Source organism: Eleginops maclovinus, chromosome 1 (genome assembly GCF_036324505.1).
Source record: "Eleginops maclovinus isolate JMC-PN-2008 ecotype Puerto Natales chromosome 1, JC_Emac_rtc_rv5, whole genome shotgun sequence".
NCBI lineage: Eukaryota > Metazoa > Chordata > Actinopteri > Perciformes > Eleginopidae > Eleginops > Eleginops maclovinus.
Genome location: NC_086349.1, coordinates 13,324,583 through 13,345,995, shown reverse-complemented (window position 1 = coordinate 13,345,995; position 21,413 = coordinate 13,324,583). Strand labels below are relative to the sequence as shown.

The 21,413-nt window shown below is 42.5% G+C and overlaps 1 protein-coding gene across 4 annotated transcripts in view; it reads left to right on the top strand.

Moving 5' to 3' along the window:
- The window catches only part of rerea (arginine-glutamic acid dipeptide (RE) repeats a), a 119,915-nt gene that overhangs the window by 78,122 nt on the left and 20,380 nt on the right, over nucleotides 1-21,413 (top strand). For 3 of the 4 annotated variants that reach the window (XM_063884213.1, XM_063884205.1, XM_063884194.1), the window contains exons 4-10: nucleotides 5,598-5,703; nucleotides 7,135-7,231; nucleotides 8,692-8,796; nucleotides 14,135-14,183; nucleotides 15,010-15,134; nucleotides 15,944-16,043; nucleotides 16,772-16,870. In XM_063884213.1, the coding sequence (XP_063740283.1) occupies nucleotides 5,598-5,703; nucleotides 7,135-7,231; nucleotides 8,692-8,796; nucleotides 14,135-14,183; nucleotides 15,010-15,134; nucleotides 15,944-16,043; nucleotides 16,772-16,870 (681 nt within the window). Of the gene's footprint in view, nucleotides 1-5,597; nucleotides 5,704-7,134; nucleotides 7,232-8,691; nucleotides 8,797-10,842; nucleotides 11,126-14,134; nucleotides 14,184-15,009; nucleotides 15,135-15,943; nucleotides 16,044-16,771; nucleotides 16,871-21,413 lie in introns of those variants that run through there. The other variant, XM_063884221.1, reaches the window with a different exon arrangement.

Sequence of the window (21,413 nt, the reverse complement as noted above, 5' to 3'; positions counted from 1 at the left end):
TTTGCCTTTCAAGGTTCTGGTCTGTGTACCATCACTTAACTCGTCTTAAATGTCTTGGCTAAAACCACCGTGCGACGGGAGTGTGTTTGAGGGAAAGACAAATATTGAAGTTGGACACAGCCTGGTTGTTTTATGGAGCGAGCAACTAAAGGCTGGTGTTCTGGATTCTCACTGGCACTCTGTGTCTATAAAAGCAGGGCATCGCGGTCAACCATCATACATTTTTCTTATTATTTCTCTATTACTTTCAGTGAGACACATTTGAAATCGGGGACAGATGAAGCAAACAGTCTGCAGTTAGTGCTGCTTGTTATCCGCATGGGGCAGTTGCAGCAGTCATGTGGGGTGTGTGTGACTCCAGTGTGTGGAGTGTGTGCGGTTGGCAGTATGATCCATCAGCAGTTGCCCTCAAGCCTTAATTAATATCATTTGTGAGTTCCACGTGACACAACCCCTCTCCTCTTTTTCTTTCCCCCTCCCCCTTCCTCCCTGGGTGACAGTAGGACCTGTTAACATCCTAAAGTGTGTCGCTGTGCGGCGTCAATCTGACACGACTGGTGATTTATGATTCTTTGAGAGGGGGTATTTTAAATTTGAGGCAGGCGTGGGCGCTCATGTTCAAAGGCACACACTCTAAGAGCAAATCTGCCCACTTTGAACAGGCTAATACTCATCCAATCCAATATGGAGCCGGGCTGACAGATGGGCCCAGTGTGTTCAAAGCAGAGGGCGCCAATTTAATATCCCAACAGGTCAAGCCAAAGAGAGGCAGAGAAAGAGACACCCCTGTGTAGGCACGGCGGAAAGGTCTTGCCAGCACTGCCACCACAGCTGGGACTCACCTCACCTCCCCCCTCCTCCTCATCCCTCCGCCTCCCACACTCTCTCCTATTTGTTCTTGTTGCCAGGCGGGGAAGCAAGCTGAGTTCCTCATCGCAAACATTGTAATCAGCATTTGTTTAGGGTTAATATATGTGCCTCAGAGAAGGAGGCTTGAGGGGTTATCCTTCCTTCATCCAAGGAGCCAAAATGCTCACTGTGGAGCCAGTAAGGAGACGAGGATGGCAGAGTGGGATCCCGCTGCGGCCCGCTCTGACAGCCTGATATAGAGGTGCTTTTTCTTACCTCTGACACAAGAGGCCCAGCTTGCCCCGCTCTGCTGCCGGGGCTGGAAGAAGAATGGTGGTGCTTATCCTGAAAGCCTGTTATTTGTGTGTGTGTGTGTGTGTGTGTGTGTGTGTGTGTGTGTGTGTGTGTGTGTGTGTGTGTGTGTGTGTGTGTGTGTGTGTGTGTGTGTGTGTGTGTGTGTGTGTGTGTGTGTGTGTGTGTGTGTGTGTGTGTGTGTGTGTGTGTGTGTGTGTGTGTGTGTGTGTGTGTGTGTGTGTGTGTGTGTGTGTGTGTGCTCACACAGCATGCTGGCATTTCTTTTTTAACAATCTCTTTTGTCAGTCACTGAGATGTCGTAGATTGTGTGAGCACAGCAGATCTCTTGTACCCCGCCAGTGTACGTTCACACACACAGTTTCTGAATGTGTGTGTGTTCTGTGGTCCAGATGGAAGTGCTTATTGAGTGCTGGTGTGTGCTGGCTGATATCTTTTTCCTCGGCGAGAGAAAATGAGGGAGAGGAAAATGAGGAAGTGAGAAAGCCGAGTGGAAAACCCTTCCAATCAGATCCGTCATCTTTGTGTGTTTATGCGAGTGTATGTGTGATCTTCCCTAGCCAGCTCTTCCTGCCTCCCCTCTCTAATCTTATCATGTCGGAGCAGCAGATTAGTCCTCCCAGATCCCATCTCCCCCTCCAAATGCCACAATCAGCCTTTTGTTCTCCGCTTGTGCTTACTCTCCCCTTGCGGCTTGGCAAGGTGAACACTCCTAAAACCCGCCCTCTGTGCCATTTTGAGCCTCTACCTGTCAATGTCACACCAGCCCTGATCTCTCCCCCCCCCACCCACTCTCAAGCCTCCCGTGCCCCTGGGGCGTTAGCTAACTGAGCTTTTAGCCCAGCAACCTGCTAGCCTAGCTGAACTGCTTGACATTCCTTGCTAACACTGAGCTGCTGCTGCTGCTGCTGCTGCTGCTGCTGCTGCTCTTGTCTGTTTGACCTCCCTCCCTCCCTCACTCTCTGCTCTCTCCTTTGTCTGTGTCTTTGGGATCTGTCTTTCCTTCCTTACTTGTGGCTGCCACCTCCTGAAGGAAGTCATAGATCCTGGCTGCTGATGTCACTAGTGAGGGAAGGGAAGGGGGGGGTCACTAACAGGGTTAGCAGAGGAAGAAGAGAGTGTTTGAAAAGCAGAGAAAATAAACAGAGGTTTCCTGTTAACGAGGTGCACTGGGGGCCTGTCGTGAGGAGGGTCTGGTTTTGTTTAAATGGAGCTCTAGTGTTACAGTGCGGAGAGGAGGGCAAGGGGGCATCAGGTTTGAGGGTTACAGGTTGCAACAACGAGTTTTGTCACTGCACGGTTTGGCAGCAATCATATTGTAAAAGGGAGCTGTAAACAGATGTGGGAGAACGTCTGGACTCACCACCGTGAGTGGCATTAGCCTTGTCGTTGGTTTTGAATTAAAAACCGCTGTATTGATTTCACACTCTCTTAGTTGAAAACGTGGAATTAATCCCTCACTTAGTGCATCTTTTAAGTGTACTCCTAACAGAGCTGGTTGAGAAAAAAAAAATGAAAAGCCTTTTATTGTTAAAAAGGAAAGTCTGCCCTCCGCATTTCCCTCTTTCCCCCCAGTCTTTGTGGCAGTGTGGTCGTACACAGGGGCCCCCGCTTCAGAGCTGACTGCACACACATGCAGCCACACAAAGAAAACTGCAGAGCCATTATAGATCCAAGGGGCCAGCCACCTTCAGTGAGTCAGAGGGAGAATTAACTGACTCACAATGCCTGAACTGTCTTGGCTGCTTTAAGAACAGTTTAATATAAATAATGATTTTAGATTCTCCCTGCAAGGAGTATACCTCAAATCTCCTCCTGTTTCCCTGTTTCTAACCTTTTGAGGCCCTCTTATAATCCAACCCCTGTCTGATCAGTGTGCCCAAGAATGCCACAGGCCAGGCTGAGCCACTGGAGGGGAGGAGGGGGGGGGGAGACCATTGTGCTCAGCCCCCAAAGCATGACTCTCAGATTTATATCTGCTCAATGAATAAAGGGGCAGCCTTGTACCCTGGGGGTTTCAGTAGAGCAGGAGGAGGATAGTCTGAGGAAATGAGAAGGTCCTGCTCCTCCTACCTTAATCCAGCTCCTCATTTCCCCTCCTCTATCTCCTTTGCTCTGCTTCCTTGCTCTTTTTTTCCCTCCTCTTGTTTCATTTCTTCTCCTCAGTACTGGGTTAGTAAGTCTTTTGGCCTCTCGGCAGTGAGCAGCATTCCCAGGGTTTAGGGCCCAGGAGGAGGGAGGGCAGGGCCATGTTTAGCCTCTGGCAGGACAGACAAAGATGGCTGACATTGTGCGGGGCTCAGCTCTCTACAGGCAGCGTGGAATGTCTCTAATCAATTCAGCATTGTGGTTCCCTCTTATATGTTCTCTCTGTTATTTTCTATGGCAGGCTTAGAAAAAACCCCAGACAATACAGCTAGTAGTTCGTGAGTCTGAGCTGTCTATCATCCCCCCTTCATTTTCTCTTTTGCGTTATCTACTCATTTTTCCTCCCCGCATGTTTATAGAATTGTGATAATTGAAAGCTATGCTTCACTCCCACTATGTGCTCCATATGTTGCACTCTCAGTCTTTCTCTCCAGCTCCCTCCCTCGGTTTGCCTGAGAGGGCTTAACACCGCTGTGAGCTTCTAAACAGCAATCTGCTCAGGAGAGCGATAGCCATGTAGTGACGAGGATATTGATGATAGCGCTGTGCTAGCTCTGTGCTTCAGTTTGTTTTGCTTAAAATAATGCCGGCCCATTAGTAAGGTGTACAATCTGTTAGTGTGATTTTCCGCCTGCTTTTCTATTTCATCAGACTCTATGTCCCAGCTCTCAGAAATCCCTTTGATTTTTGTGGTTTTACAGGCGTAAAATGAAGTGATCAGGTTTACAGTCTGTGTTAATTATGTATAAGCAGCGGATAACTACTCATTCTGCTGTGAGTCTATAAGGCAACAGTGTCTGCATCCTTGATAGACAGGAGGTTGAGACGGGTGGGCTAACTGCCAGGAGGGGGGGAACGACATGACGCTATTGCACACATTTCTTCACACAGCGTATGTTATACATGCTCGGGGGCTCTGTCTCAGTCCATCAGTATGGCTTTCTGTTGAATCACAAGCAAAGTGTGTGTGGCTGTGTGATGTTGCGTGTACACTCGCACAATCATCCGGAGCAGTTAACTGACTGACTGCGTGCCAGCTGCTGTTTAACACGTCCAGGCTCACTCACTCACTCCCCTCTGCTCAAGGTTGGAGACGGGGAGGAACAAGGGGAAAGAAAATGGAGAAGAGGTGGAGTGCAGGGTTGGAATGAGAAAGATGGGAGGAAGAGGAGGAAGGAATGGAGAGAATGGGAAAACCAGAGGTGGGCTTGAGGGTTTAGGGAGGTGATGATGTGCTTGGCTGCGTGTGCTCAGCCTCCTCCCCAGTGGCATAACAGAACAATGTACTCTAAAGGCTTTAAATATCTTTACTCTGACCTCATGTTCTTGCACACACAGATACAGTTAAGAGCCTGGAAAGAGCGGAAGTTCCACTGTCTGTCTTAGATTACCCACAGACTTTCCCCCATTTGAGCGTTTTTCCATATGCTCATTCCTGCTTTAATCCACTGGTGGCGCAGGTGTCTCCGCCGGTAAGTGCAGTGCAGCGTAGCCGGGTCTGTCATAAAGATGACTTGGGTTGTGTCGCAGTCCGGCACCTAGCCCCGCCGTACTCCCTAATGTTCTTTCAAAGCAATGTGACAGTCCGTTTGGCTTATGTGAAGGCACAATAAATATTTTAGAAGATGAAATGAAAACACTACTTTGCCCTTTTCATCTCTCACCTCAGCACTGGCCTCAGTTTCTACCATTTTCTTCCATTCCCACCCCCCCCCCCCCCCTTCCTTTATCCCTCCCTCTCTTTTTGTTCATTGACTGGACCTGGAGAAGCTATTTTCTCACCTCAGTGCTGCCACCTGCTGGCCATATAAAGGATTACAAGCCTGTGCACTTTATTGAATGGCCAGTGGGTGGCAGCAAGTAGAAAATATAAAGCCCTAAGCACTGTTAGGAGATAATGTGCATGTTCATGAGTATACTTTAATAGCCTTAATAGTATTTTAAAATCATAAGAGCATTGTCATTAAGGGAGAAGAAAAGCAGATATTGAACACTCACACAGCCCCCTGGTTCCTCTATTTCCCCATCCTCCAGCAACAGCCATTCCTCTGTTTACTTTATTAAGGCTCTAAATGCTCGGCAATCCCTTTTTAATTGACTTGGTCTCTCTGCAAGCTTTTTGGCATCAGCCTGTGTGACTCATAAACAGGGCTACTGCGCAGCGTCTGTGTTTGCCAAGAGGCCAGTTTGTGACGTCGTAATCAAACAAAATGATGTCTGTTTATCTTGGTGTGCGATCATTTTTGTTTGTCTCCTGCTGACTCGCTGTGTGTCTCTCTGTGTTGCAGAGTAAACGGGACCATCTGCTGATGAATGTGAAATGGTACTACCGCCAGTCAGAGGTGCCCGACTCCGTCTACCAGCACCTGGTGCAGGATCGCAACAATGAGAATGGTGAGGCCGCCTTTTGTTCTCAAAACACATGTGGGTATATACAGTACACACACACTCGAACACAGCTAGTCAAAACTATTACTCACTCTGTAACGCAACACTCACACACACATCTGCCTCAGCATATAAGAGGTGTTTGCATTTCCAACAGAAACCAGAATACAGTGTACCAGGCAGCCGAGCCAATCCCGTGGCTCTGTGCTGTTCCCCGGGTAACACTCCTTCAGGCCAGACAGCAGCACTGTGGAGTGTTAATAAGCCGCAGTGTCATTTGGCCTTTGAACACACACTCTCAACGCCATCAGTGCCAGTGAACTCATCACACTGTAACACATACACATCTATAGGAACACGCGCATTGTGCGGGGTTTCAGCAGCTGTGATCTAATCCTGATGACGGGAAGGAAAGGTCATACTGAAAAATCAGATTTAACAGAGACATATAATAGTTGGGATAATCAGTTTTTAAAAATAGCCTATTCTTTATCCCCAAAATGTTTTCACTGGGATTTTTTAATTATTATTAACAATACCTATTAAAAATGCTCAGGCGTGGCAGCAAACATTGTTTTAAAAATGAAGGATATTACAGCAATTACATTTACCGTAATCTTTAAGATCACATGGGCTGCAACACTTTTCTAATCTGGTTTTAGTTTGATGATGTCATTTATGTACTGAGTTGAGTTGTTCTGTTTTTAATAAGCAGTTTTGATTTATTTCTATTTGGTTTTAAAAGGTAAATATTCCCCAGGTGACTTTTTTTCTTTAAAAATACAAAAAACAATGAATTGATTGTGATAGATATGTTGCAACGTATTTATGAATTCAGAAGAAGGAACCAATGTGCACACATCCAGGCCAAATGGTTTGATCCGTGTGATCTTTGACATCCAAACAATTATTTTTTGCCCCTCTTTCTAGAATAATCCAAGTATCACTTGGATCATAGACAGGAATCAGTTTAGTTATGTCAATGAGCAGTTTCTACAGAAGCGTCTCCAGTGCTCCTCTATCTCTAGTTTGCGCTCGCAGCAGGGATTTAGGATTAGAATCGATGTCAAAAGGCCCGAGTACAGCGGTAACACCACGCCATATCTCAGGTCATTTGTCAAAACGAGTGCCAGCACGTCTTGGTGCTGCTGATGCGTCCCCCACCCCACCCCCACTAGTGTCCTTTCACTTGAGAACTGAACATGAAGTCTCTCCTCAGGGGAATGCACTTTATTGGCTTTATTGAATTATGTGGCAGATTATTGACCTCTGTAGTGGCACTTGTTACTTGCATGCTCATGATTTTCATTAGTGTGTTCAACTACAAAAGCTACTGTATCTCTGTTCCCTCTTTGTCATAGATGGATGAGGTGGATTGTCTGTAGCATTTTATGGCATGTAGATATATTCAGTACATTGGTTTTATTCTTCCTCCAGACTCCGGCCGGGAGCTGGTCATCACAGACCCCGTGGTCAGGAGTCGAGAACTCTTCATCTCTGACTATGTGGACACTTATCATGCTGCTGCTCTCAGGTAAGCAAACAATAACACACACATGCAAACTCACTGTGAATGTTGCACAAGAGAGGGCTGAACTCTGAAAAACTGCTTTTCATTTTTGACTCCAAGGACATAATACAGAAACTCCTCAGTCAATTTACTTTTACCCTTTGATTGAAGAAATATCTCCAAAACTCTACTTTTAATGATTTTACATAACTGTGTTTTATTTTATACATTTTATTCTATCTGTAAATGTAATTTAGAAATTTTAGGGATCTTGAAACTTAATTGTTTGCTTTTTATGTACTTTTATTTTTAACTTTTAAATATCCAACATTATCTCTTATTATTTTATAGTGGCTTTTACTATTTGTCTGGTGAGACAAAAGTCAAATCTATCTTATTTTTGTCTGAGCAGTCGTGCAATAGAAATGATGCATTACTGCTGTGATTCTATCAAATTCCCGTTAGCCAACGTTAGCCAGAAAATCCCAGTTAATTGTTCCATTAATTTAAAATGATATACTAACCTCTGGTGCTGGGACTAGCTGCTGTAGAAATAGCTCATATGTGTAAAGATGAGACACATGCCTCAGGCTGTCTTCCATTAAAACACTGATTGAAATGACTGTGCATCAACTCCTATACACACACACACACACACACACCTGTCAGAACATGAGCCTATTGGGTAGAACTGATGGCACTGCTGTGTGTCAGTTGAAGGAACACATGCTTCATCGTTTGCTTGGTCTGAAATTAGATATCCTCTGTTCCTGCCTCTTCATCCATTCTTGTCTGACCACCTCTTGCACTTCCCCTTTTCTTTAACCAAAACCATGTGTGAGCCACACAACAGTGGGCAGTCAAAGCCAGGTCTCTTAGAAACCACTGATTTCAGGGCAAATTAGCTAGAACTTCTCCTACACAGAGCACCCTTTGATTTGACTTATTTTCCAGGCTTAAGATAAATGTGAGGGAATTCCAGTGGGATGCTGTAATGCCGCAGCTTTCTGAAGACAGCTCTTCTTAGCGCCCTTTAATCTTTTCAGGGGGAGGAAGATACTTTTTTCTCTGCAAGGCCTGCAGCACCATATGCCTGTGATATCTGTTATTTAGATAGAGCCAGACACCAGTGTGCTGGAAACAGGAAATGGTATCAAGATGTGCTCAGAGCCGTCCTCTCAGCAGTGGGGGGAGTTGTGTCTGTTGGAAGGTGCACAGGTTGAATTCCTGTCCCAATCCGTGCAGCGTGTGTCTCCCACATCTCATCTGCAGGACTGGCATGTTTAGCTGGTGTTTATGGGTTCAGTAGCCAGAGCCTGATCTCCACAGCAGAGTCAGCAGGCTCTGACAGGAACTACATACCTGCTGCTGCATTTGTCACCTCCAATAGATGAACAGCCCAAGGGCTTTTAATTAGAACTGCTAGGGTATCACTTTGTCATGCAGTTGTTTTTGTCTAATAAAGCCTGTCTTCTCTCTCACAGGGGGAAATGCAACATTTCCCATTTCTCCGACATTTTTGCTGCCAGGGAGTTCAAAGCCCGCATCGACTCCTTTTTCTATATCCTCGGATATAACCCAGAGACCAGGTAAGGAACTTTCTGTCCACTCAATTCCACTGATACAGTCCCTTCTTAATCCTCCCACAGGCCACACATGCAGGGTCCACTCTCAGCAACTCTCATATAATTTCATTAAGATAGGGCTGCAACCAACAATGTCTTTCTTGGTTAATTATTTAACCTTTGTATATAAGTTGTCAGAAAATAGTGATGAAGGCAATCACAATTTCTTAATCCCAAAATGATTTGATCAAAATCAGACTTTCCCCATTTTTTTTACATTCCAAAACCCACCTACTAGTAGCATAGTTATGTTAAGCATTATCACACTGTATTAAACAATGATTAAATCAACCAGTTTTTCAATATCAATAATCAAAGATATTATTCATTTGCTGTCTTGATTGATTGCAGTATTGTTTTAGCTATGAATTCAAGGTTAATGGGTACGCTAAAGTTAATTGCAACTATAGCCATTAGTTACAGCTGAGCAGTATACTGACGTAAAATGATATGAGACAAGATGGGTTTTTATGGAGTGTTATCACAACGTAACATAATAAATACCATATAGGATTAAGTTGTGTTTGATGCACCAATAGGAAGATCCAGAGACATCATAGCTATCAAGTAATGAGTGAGATTTATTGGGATATTTGCTTTTTAGGTATCACTAAGCACATTTTATAAAGGGAGATTAACAATGTACATTTTGTCATTGTCATTACACATGAGCTTTCTTCTTTTTTGGCTTTGGTTGCACAGTGTTTAGTCTAATGGTGCTTTCTGCTCATTACTGCTGTCAGTGTTATCAGTGCACAAAGGATGGTTCTAATGTGGTGTCATTATGGGGAATGAGCCGGGGAAAACCCTGTGGCTTTATAATTGCACAGGGGTTTGTGGATATTTGTCAAATGACATGTCGAGTTTAAACACAGATCTTTTTGTTAATGTTAAGATGAAAAATGGAAAAATCCACCAAAAGCTCATCAGGCAGTGCCTTGTTTGATTAGGATCATCTGCTTCTTTCACATAAGACATTTTGACACATCACAATATGAAAAGCATGTGTAAAAAATACAATTAATTTTGTCTGATTAGCTCTTATCCAATTAAGTTTACAAACCTGTTTTTTTGGATGCTGGCTCACTGTCAAATTACACTGGGAAAAGTGCCATCATTTAATGTTATTAGTAAAACCAGTGCTTTATCTGGTATGGAAAGTCTAAATGTCTGCTGTAAAAAACTACTGGCGCCTATATTAAAACACTACATTTGTTTCATCGGGTTTAGTGTCATTGTTGATTATTGGTCATTTTTGTAAATGATCATAGTCAAATTCATGATAATACAGCAGTTTTAGGTTATCAGTGCAATTTAATGATTGTATTCCTGGAGTTTTACATTAGCTTGATACCATATGACATTGTGTGTAACTAATGAACATTCTTTATTACAGTGATTATAACAACATATCCGTACAGTTAAATTCAGTTTAGTTGAGTTTATTTTTGATCAATTTGAGCTGGGGTTCACAAAACTGAATTCACTTTGTGAAAATGCAAATATGTACTTACATAATTTACCATAAAATTGCAGAATATACAGCAGAAGATTACAACTCAAAACAGTCAAGAGAAGCTCATTAATATGTGAAATGCTAGAAGATAAATAAATGAGAATGCATATTTAGGCATATAGCTTTTGTTCAGCTTTATTTTAATATTTTAACATTTCCAGTTCTATAAAGTAACACTTATTCCCTATAGAAAAACATGTAAATGCCTATGGGTTTACTAAACATGATAAATGGTTGAGTTTATTTTGGTGCTCGAGCTAAATTGGTGTACGTTATTATGCACTGGTGGTATGTGTCTCACGTGTTGCAGTGACGACTGTCGCTGTTATTGGCACTGAGGGTTGCCTGTTGGGAACCCCCTCCTTCGGGGGCCCTGCTCAGTCTCAGTCTCCCCCTCCCTCCCACCCTTCTCCTCTGCTCCTCGCTTGGTATTCTGAGCGGGCTGTCTTCAGCCTTGCAATTTCGCTCTTGTTTATTATGGCGCAGGTTTACGGGGAGAGATGAATTCCGTATCTTGCATGCGTGTCTGTCTGCCGGTGTGTGTGTCTGTGAGGTCGCAGCACATGCTCAGTTGTGTCTATAGAGGAGCTCGCGACGCTAAGGTCACAGCACAAGCTCAGTGAATACCTCTCCGGAGCGAATGCGTGCTTCTCCATTTTGAGCACCTACAAATAGGTGGGAGAGGGGAGTTAATTCCAACGAGCATTATACACACAGTGTCACCATCCAACCTTAGGGTTCGATGTCAGAAATGGACGATTTGTTCAGTCCCCGGAGGTAGGTCTGCGATCATATTCTCGTGCTTTCTCGTACCGTTATTACTTACTGCGTGAGTGTTGTCTCATTTTCGTGAGTCTCGTGTCTAACGGCATGATGTTTCCGAGCTTTCCACATCGCTGTCATTGTGTTAACCGGCTGTTTTTGTGTCGGGTAGCAAGCTAGCCAGATTGCACGCTGTGTCAGTAGCAGAAACATGAATGCTTTTGAACATGGAGGCTGTCATCGCAGAGCACATACCGTTACTCGTTTGCGCTGCAATAATAAACATGCCGCTGCAGCACACCTCTTTTAATACGTTACTGTCCAGATACATGCATCTTGTGTGCGATGCATCCGCCATTATGAGGCTGAAAAATATGCAGCAAGTCTGCTTATTTGACGGTGATACAACCGGAGAAGCTAACCGGCTCCATTTTGCAGCTCCTGTTTACAATCGGGACGACATGGCGCATGGAGCAGTGCTGCTCTGCACACAAAGCTCAGCCGGCTCAGCTGTGATGTTTGCACGCGGCTCGCCATGCTAGTTAAATACCATCAAGTTGGGTCTGTTTTGCTGTGCCGCAATTATGTCAGTGTGCCACAGACTCGCGCCGTGATTGGCTGAAATTGATAGAGGGGGCGGGGCTATCCTTGATTACATACACACAGAAAGTTGACCAGACTGTCACGTTGTTGTTGTTTGGGTTTAATAAGTAAGCCTGTAATTATTCGGCAAGACTGTGTCCTTATGCGGAATTAGATCTGACTTTGTTTTGTGTAACAACTGAGCATATATTGCAATGTTTATTGTGCTAGGCAAAAGGCTTTGTGCAGCTTATTGTAAGTAGAAAAGAAAATATCTCAAAGACGTCAGTATTAATAGATTTTGCTCTAAGTTTGCTGTTATTATCTAGATAAATAGTGAGGAAATAAAAAGACTCGATTCTGAATCATTTCTTCTTCCAGGTTCGACTACTAAAAAATAAAACTACGATAGGATATTTTGCTGGATATAATAGCCTAATAATAATAATAGTTGGTAAGTTTGCTTCATCTTTAGGCTGCTTCTGTTCAAGTATGCAGTCTTTATGGAAACTCCCGAGAGCTTCCTGCAGCGATACATCTGTATTATGGACCTGAGCAGCATTCCTTCTGAATGTAGGCCGTCTGGATTTGCCTGAGTAAAACATGGCTGTTCTTATTCTGGTGCACAGGTCCTCGTTTGTCATCCTTACAGTCTCCTGCCAAACAGACTTGGCCGACTGCACATTGTCAGGAACACATTCGTATAACTTCTTCCTCCCAGCACGAACACAGATTCACATTCAGGTAGTCCGTAGACAACATTTTTGTAAAACCATTCAGCAGTGTAGATGTGTACTACATTCTGTTTGTTTGTTAAAAAAAAAGCAGAATTATATATAAATATATGTTTTTTGTTAAGTTTTCTTCAAATGTAATCAATCTGAAGATTTACTTAGTATGGGGCCTGCATCTGCAATTTATTTAATTGTCTTTTAATCAATTGACATTTTTCTCGATTAATCGGATAATTTTTGAGTCTATAAAAGGTCTGAATATATCCCAAAAAGCCCAATATTCATTCTTTTTTTCATTCATTTAGTTTTTAGTTTAAGAGGAGTAAATTAATCTGAAAAAATTAACATTTCATAAGAGTTTCATAAGAAAACATGTTGTTTTTTTTAAAACCGATTTATTGGTTATTAAAGTAATGCAAATTATTTTAATAGAAAAAACAAATCTATTACTTTTTTTATTGTGAGTTCCTTGCTACTGGCAAGTTATAACAATTTCTAAACATTCAGTAAAATAACGGCAAGAGAAATGCTGCTTGAAGTAAAGCACATGTATTATTAAATCTTTATAAAACTTCAGTATGGAATCTCAAATGCTGATAAAAAATGAAACGGTCATATTTTATATTTATCAGCCCTATTGTTTCCTGTAATATTGCACAGTCTGCCGAATTGCTTTACATTAAGTTAGCCTTATCTCCCAGGAATGTTTATAACAATATTAAATAAAGTATTTGGACATGGTCTGGAGCAGCAGGCGGTCCTGGCAGGCCCGGGGTCATTTACTGCAGTTACTGTTTTTTTATTGGCCTGTGCTGATCTCATTTGTGCCAGTGTCTGTCAGCCATAGTTCATAGGAGTATATGGATTACTCCTCTAATCGTCCCCCCCCCCCGTCTGTTTAGGTGCGGCCCTGTTTAGGAAGGGAGAAGGGGAGTTGGGTCGGATATATACCGTCAGAGTTTTTTGTGGTTGGACGACTGTAAAGAGACCAGAGGGCTGTGGCCTCTCAGGTTTCCGCCAGCTCTCCGTGATGGAGTGCGAGCTTTTCGGGGGTGCAAATCACGCTGACAGATTCTGGGCCGCCCCGCACTTGGCTGCATGAAAATTGGCGCTGTTACCTAGGCAACAGAGGGAATGGCTTTTCAAAAGGAACATCTTGTCATTTTCTTTAATCCGCTGCAGCTGGAGGTTCTGAACACTATTATTAAATTGCAGTTGCTATGGCTACCAACATTTGTAGGAGCAGCCGTTCGAGAGGCGCTCGCCCTGCAGAGCCAGCTCCCCCCACCTCCACCTCTTTTTAGGGGATTCTGTTTTATTGCTGCATCCACAATATCAGGCCTGTAAATTTGCTCCGCTCAGCTCGCTGTGAAGGAACGGTCGACTGGGAATATTCTCCTGAAATCTTTATTTGCTTTACAGAATAAAACGCTGTATGCTTTTCTCACATGCCTGAAAATACTTCCACAATAGGAAATACAGCCCTGCTCCCCTCGCACTGTATTTGATCCTGACCAGGTCATGAAATGTTCCTCTGACATTTTCTTTTGAAGCTTCAGTCACTAAGGGTACCCAGTTGTGACTTTGTACTTTGTGCCGTTGTTTAGCTGATTCAACAGGCACAATGCAGACACATTTCTTCCAGCTAGCCTTGAAATGTTGCCAAGTAAATATTTAGTTTCAATCGGCTGTCTTTGTCTCTTCTCAGGCGACTAAACAGCACACAAGGGGAAATCCGAGTGGGACCCAGTCACCAAGTAAGTCATTGTACAGCACACATCAGCCAGCTGTTGACTCGAGAGATTTCTCTATTGTTGTTGAAGACAGCTTGCAGCAGCCTCTTTGTTACAAAGAGGACTTGGATTTTATTACCACAAAAAATCAAAGTTCTAATCCCATTTAGTCTGATTCCTGGTATTGCTTGTCATTTAAGATGTAGTAGCATAATAGAGTCTTGCCACTCAGCTTTACTGTATCTGCAATGCCTTGAAGCTCCTTTTTATAAATGCTGTTTTAGCAAGTTTGACATTCTCTGAAATGCATTACATCTAAAACTTCCTGTCATAATAATATTCAAACCAAAATACAACAGCAGTTTCATCAGATAATGATGCCAGTGTGTATGTAAAACAATATGACACTTTCTTTAGTTAATCCAGATGGTTAAAGCAGACACATTTAAATAGGAATTTGCATTAAGTAACTAGCTATCTAGCATTAGATAGATTTTTACAGTAACATTTGCGTCTGCCAGCCTAAGCTGTTGTAAAAATGTGGTGTTGCTTTCTGTAATAACTGTGTATACTTATACAAACTCAAGATTAAAACATATTTATGATTACACCAAATTTAGGCAACTTTGGTTCCATCTTTGTAGAAAAAAGGAAAGTGCTCCAAGTACTGCAGGTCTTCGTTGTGTTAGTATATTGATCATTCAATCATTGGGCTGTGACTTGTCCCCGCTGTCCCCACCTCGCCTCTTTTTGAAAGCTTGATGACAGGGGGATGAAAGCTGATTCAAGCTTGCTTGCTATTTGTAGTGTGACACCATCTGTCCCTCTCTTTCTCCCTGGACATAATTAGGCAAAGCTCCCCGAGCTGCAGCCTTTCCCCTCTCCTGGTGGCCAGGCCGTGACCGAGAACGAGGAGCTGGTCTGGATGCCGGGGGTCAATGACTGTGATCTTCTCATGTACCTCAGAGCCGCAAGGTGAGAAACTTCAGACAGAGGGGCTGCACAGGTCTGTCTACCCTGTAGGGGAACTATCAGCAATGAAGTTCAAGATAGTCATTCCAAAAATATGAGACCCAGACTTCCCTCACTGTATCGAAAGAATATAATACTTAAATATATCAAAGAGTCAAGGACTGTGTAGGAATTACCGTAATGATAACATCTTTAGGGGAAAAAACTATAGTACTCTTCTCACTACCACACTAAGAATAACAACTTTTCAATGCATTTTTACACAATACAGCTAGTTTTGCATTTTTAAATGTTCTGAAAGTTACATGTTTACAAAAATTCATCTACTTTTTAGGGTTGTAAGATAATACAGCTGAAAAAAACAAATTATTGTTTGAGTTATGTTTCATTTTACCATATTATCATTTGTCTGCTTATTTTATTTACTATAATAACCCTGCTGGTGTGGAATATTAGTGCTAATTAATATTACACATCATCAGGTGGAAGTTGTACTTTATGTCAACAGGTTTCTTTGTTAGGATTTAGTCAGGGGCCACAGTGTAATCAATCACTGACAGACATAGTTGTAGGAGTCCTTTAATATTTATATCATATTTGTGTTCTTGCCTACGAGTTTTGTAAATACCTTTATTGTCTTAAATGTACAGGATACTGTGCATTGTGGTGTGCTTAATGGCAAAGCCTTGTTGAAATTGTTCATAGTTGTTGAAACAAGCAAGCAATATCATGTACTTTTATAAGAACACCAAAACTCTGCATTGATCCCAGTGCCCACTGTCATGTTGACTTCCTGTGTGTTGTATCCACAGGAGCATGGCTGCCTTTGCAGGGATGTGCGACGGAGGCTCAACAGAAGACGGGTGTTTAGCAGCCTCTCGAGATGACACTACATTAAACGCACTTAACACTGTAAGTAGCAATGCAAAATGTCACCAGAATACAAGTGCACATAATAAAAATGAAGATAAAAACAGTAAAACTTGGCTTCTGAATTACAGAAAATTCCACCGTTGTGTTTTATCTATGGTGCAGTGATGGGCAATGATAAGATCCCTGAGCCTGTAGAATAGCCCCCTGTAGCACACCCAGCTATGGAGGTTTGCAATACATTAGGCGTAATGAGAGATTTGTCTGTCACATTGACAATGAATATCGAGGAATCAAGCACAAGAAAGAGATTAGAATCATCATAAACAGGGCATTTATATTCCGACTCCATAAACTAGAAAATTAACATATCGGGCAGGTCACTGTCTCTCGACCTTCGTCTCTATTTGCAATTCCAATGAGTAAAGCTTGTTTATTCTCAGAGGAAGAGCTCCAGCGCTGCATGTTTTAGCAAATTGAATGTGACACAGGGCTTAAAGCTACACGGCGATTGCCTTTGTCAGTGCGGTGTTTATTTCCAGTCTGGTTCTTGGATCTTTGCACAGCATTTCCTCTTAACGCTCTTTAGATCTCTAGTAAAACGTTAATCCATTCCTGGATATAAAATCAGTTGGCAATACAATCAGCTCAATGAACTGTCAGTAAAGTTAAAAAACAAATCTTCTAAAGAAGTTAGCACCTTTTTATACATTTTAATTTAATTATGTATGAGAATTCTAAGCCTATATGTTGTTGTGATTTATCCTCAGCTTCACGAGAGCAGCTATGATGCAGGAAAAGCTCTCCAACGCCTGGTGAAGAAGCCTGTACCCAAACTGATAGAGAAGTGCTGGTCTGAGGATGAAGTGGTAAGAGAAACTCACCTTTTTAATTTGGAAATACATTAATATGGTGCTAGAAAACATATATTTAAGGATATACTGGAGGAATAGAGATTGTCTGATGTTGGTAATAATTGCGTGGGTGCCTGCTGTCCGTCAGAGCTTGCTTTGCGTCTTTAGAGGGAGCTGTTGAGAGAGAGTTTAAACAGGGCTGCCCTTGGCCCAGTCTCACAAGACATCAGTAAAAGCACTCCTCAGTTTCCAGCTCCTCGAAGGCCCAAAAGCAGCTGCATCCTGTTTATCAACCACAGAATAAATCTTGAGTGTGGAAGTCTGGAAAGGAAAAAAAAAAGGATTGAGGGCTGGTAATGTTAGCCTCCATTTGAATTTAGATGTGAATTTCACCACAGCTGCTGAAGGGCTGAAATCAGAAAATGGCAGCCCCTTCTCCCTGATCAAACAGCACGTTCTGAAGCGGGTGGGAGGAAAGTGCAGGATAGCACCATGTCAGAACGGCTGAGAGCTGCAGCTTTAGACTTGATGCTTTATGGCATGTTGGTACACACACTGCTTTTTAAGATAACACTGCTGACTGATCTGACTGAAGATCTTAGAAAAGACAAGGCTGTGTTAGTGTCTCCTCCTCTTCTGTGTGAATTGTTCTTTTTCCCACTTTGATATTGTTTGGTAATGCTGACACTAGGCAGTCTTTTGTTGAGCTTTGAATCCATCAGCTCAGATCCACAGGAAGTGAATGGGTGTATTTATCTTGTAATTGAACGAGCTGGGTTCATTTGAATAAAGCCAGAGCCGACTGCAGGACCGCAGCGAATCACAACAAATTAAGTCAGGCATCGTCTTTGTCAGCTAGTTATGCGTTCGCCCTTATTTCTGCATGCTTGCCGGCGCCGTGCTTAACTGCTGTGTGATGACGGTCAGAGTGCGGAGGAGCCATGTTGATTGGAGGCTTTACTGCCACGCTCCACCACACCAGGTCGACCACAGACCACCAGCCAAAGCAGCACAGTGGGGGCTCAATAGTTGGAGCTGTAAATAAGTCAAACCAGTAAATACAGCGACCACTACAGTTATTCACTTATGGCTTTTTTTTTTTAGCAAATAAAAAGGTTTTGCTTTTCAGTATCATTCATCCATAATGAGTGACGGTATTGTCTGTATATCTGCCGATAGTAGTTTGTTTTAATATTCGTATACGTTTTTTAAAGAACTATAACATACAGTGGAACAGTTTGCAGCATAACATTTAAAACTATTTACATTACCTTAAACGTAGACTTATGGCTGACCTGTACACAGATTCTATTTTTTGCTATGCCTCATATTGTATTGTATTTTGCTGCGTTAATGAAAACATTTCCCAATTTGGGATAATTAAAGTATTTCTGATTCTGATATATTGGCCTTCCCGATTTATGGGTTGTATCTAGTTTATATCACATTGCATTTGGCAACATAGAACATGTCCACAAACAACATAAAATGAGCTAATGTGTGTTATCTCTTGTGACATTCCACCTCACGTTTGTTCAGAAAACCCTCTGAACAAATTTGAAACAAGAAAACAACTTTAAACAAATTAAGGAGTATTGTTAACTCAAGAAATTTGACATTTTTATTAAAAGTAGCACTGAAAGTTATTTCAGTCCTTGCTGAAAATTGTATTGAAAGGATTTTTTTTATTACTGAAAACTAAACCATATTGTCCTAAGCATTCCAACTGCTCTACACAGAATAATAATTCTACTTTTATGTGATTTCCACCTTTTTTAATTTTATTTATTTGTCGCATCCATTCCCGAAGTTAACATGCTATATTGATATGATTAAAATAATATTTCACTCACTGACGATAAGTTATTGCCAGGCCCGTAGTCCTGCTAATTATTTCTGTTACCCTGGTCGAGGCGACTCATCGACACTTTCACAGAGGGGCTTCAGACAGCATCGTGTAGCTGAAGTGGAGGAGCTGTGGCAGAGTCCATTACTCTGTGTAACCCATGTTCAATGTCTGAGGGTGGAGGCGCTCAGCAGGCTGTTAGTGCTCCACCTGCCCTGTCTCGGCCCAGGGAAGCAGCGTGTCTCTGTCCAAGGACACAACACAGCTCCCTATGATCCGATCACCAGTTGTGCCTTTTCAGCCTGCAGCCTTGAGGGACAGGTGTAAATGCAGCACCAACCTTGACACTCCCTCAGAAACCAGCCCTGCTGCTCTTCATTTATTTATCCGCCCTTCCTCTTTCTCTCCATCCCTCTCATCCCCTCCAGGATGGGCTTCATTATCCCTGCCTGCATTCCTTTAGAGATGTGAATAAAAGTGACAGCGGGGGCTGCTGAAATGACAGCATCAGCCTGTCTGCAGGGTCACTTGTCACCCTCCCCCCCTTTGACTTCTCTTGCCACCCCCCCACACCACCTCTTGTGTCTCTGTGTGCAGCTGCTGCCACATAGCACATAATCCTCGTCTAAATTCTCTACCCCTCAAACATTTTTATATTTCTAAAGAAGATAGCTGCTATGATCAATTTCTGGTCGTTTGATTTTTGTGGAAGTGAGAAAGTCGTCAATAGGGGGGATTTTATTACGTTTGTATCAGAGAATAATTTCCATTCAGTAAGCTGTGCTGCTCTCACCCACAGATCGATGTTTCCCTCTGAGATTATTATTACAATTTATAGAAATTGAAAATCCATCACCTTGATGTGAGCAGCACGCGTTTTCATACAATAAAAATCTCAAAACAAATAAATATAAAACTGTAAATATTTCACCCGGATCATCTACAGTCCAACTAACCTCCCTGTAGTTGTTGAGGCTGGAGCAGTGTTTGATTCAAGCACCATGAAAAGAGAAAATTAAATGTGTTATGACATTTAGACATGGAAACGTCCTCTGCTTTTTATAAAGTCTTAACGGAGAGAGGCAAACACAACTCGGTTTGTTTGATCCGAAACCAAATCAGTGCTCAGTGCCCACTCTCTTTCCCTCCTTTTAATTTTGCAATTGTCTCAATTGTTTTTAAACCGAGAACAAAAAGTATTTAGAATAAAAAGCAACAAGTTGTTCATTATGTGGCAATTCAAGCAAGCTATTTTTATTCATTATTTATTCTATAGGTATAGTTAAATGTGATTATATTATTATATACAGCTGCCGTGATAAACATACGTATCTCTGTTTCCACTGCCTACATCCTGATTTATTTATTTTATATGCAAACTCTCCCATGTCCACTTCTTTACCACACAAGCATTCCTTTACCATCTCAAATAGTATTTTTTTTATTAATAATTATGGTAATAGTTTTACTTATATTAAGTTCAATAAGTTGATGAACTTTGGTTAAATAAAACATTTATAAAAAACGACATACTACCACAAATGCATTTAAATATAACCTATATAAAAATCTAGTATCTGATGCGAATATTAAACCTTAAGTTCTCACCTACTCTCAGGTGCTTTTGTCTGGTGTTCAAACTATAGATCTTAAGCTATTATTTGCCTTAAATCTCAAAAGTATCATATCACTTGACTTTTCTCGAACAGTTTATTACTTAGATACAGTCTGAGTGTCTCAATAAATCTCCCCTCTCCATCTCCTCTCCCGTCTCAGTAAGTTTCAATAAATAAACGGTCGTTACATCCTCTGTACCTGCAGACCTGGTGAAGGTCACTGAAGGATTCCTGCTCTCTTTACATGAAGCCGCTGTCAGCGCTGATTGTAAATAAGTGATGCTAATAATGCATCGGCCAACAGGAGGTGCCATATAAACAATGGGCAGCAGCAGCAGCCAACGTGCTGTGTGTCGCCATGTCAGTGACGAAGGGGCTGATCTATGACTGCTGCGGGGCGGCAGGTCTATTCCTCCGCCAGCTGCACTGTGCCACGGCTTATCTCCGCCTGCGTCTTTAGCTGATGGATGGCTGAAGCAGGCTGCCGGCAGCACAGAGGTAGGAGGGAGGAAAATGAGGGAAGGCAGAGAGAGTAGCGGCCCCCCAGTGGCTGAACACGAGCCTACAGAACCAAAAACACACCTGCACAACCAAGAACACCACAGGCAGATAAAACACAACATGCCGCCCCGCATCCCCCTGCTGCAGGCTGTGGATTATTTTAAAGTTAGATGAGCAGATTCACCTGGCTGTTCCTCGCCTGCCGAGGGAGCGTTGTCTGCTGCATCAAAGATTTATTGTCAACAGTGCATTTTATAACCCTTATGGTGCAGTGCCAACAATGCTTTTTAGAGTTGTTTAGTAACTAAATAGCAGGCAGGATGGGTGTGTGCTGGAATTTCCTGTCACCTCTTATGTCAGTATGAGCGAAGGAAAGCAAAGGAGGTTACTCTGCCGGCCCAGAATGTCTTCAGGTTTGGTATTTGGTAAATATAAAAACAGGAGTTATTTGTCGGTAGAAGCATTGTAATCCAAACATATAACTCATTTAACATATACAAACATTTTCTAAACATAGCTTGTTGTTTGTATTTACAGTGTCAGTGCAGAGAGGATGTGGGTAGCCTAGAGTCATTGCAGTCTCCCCCTCTCTTCT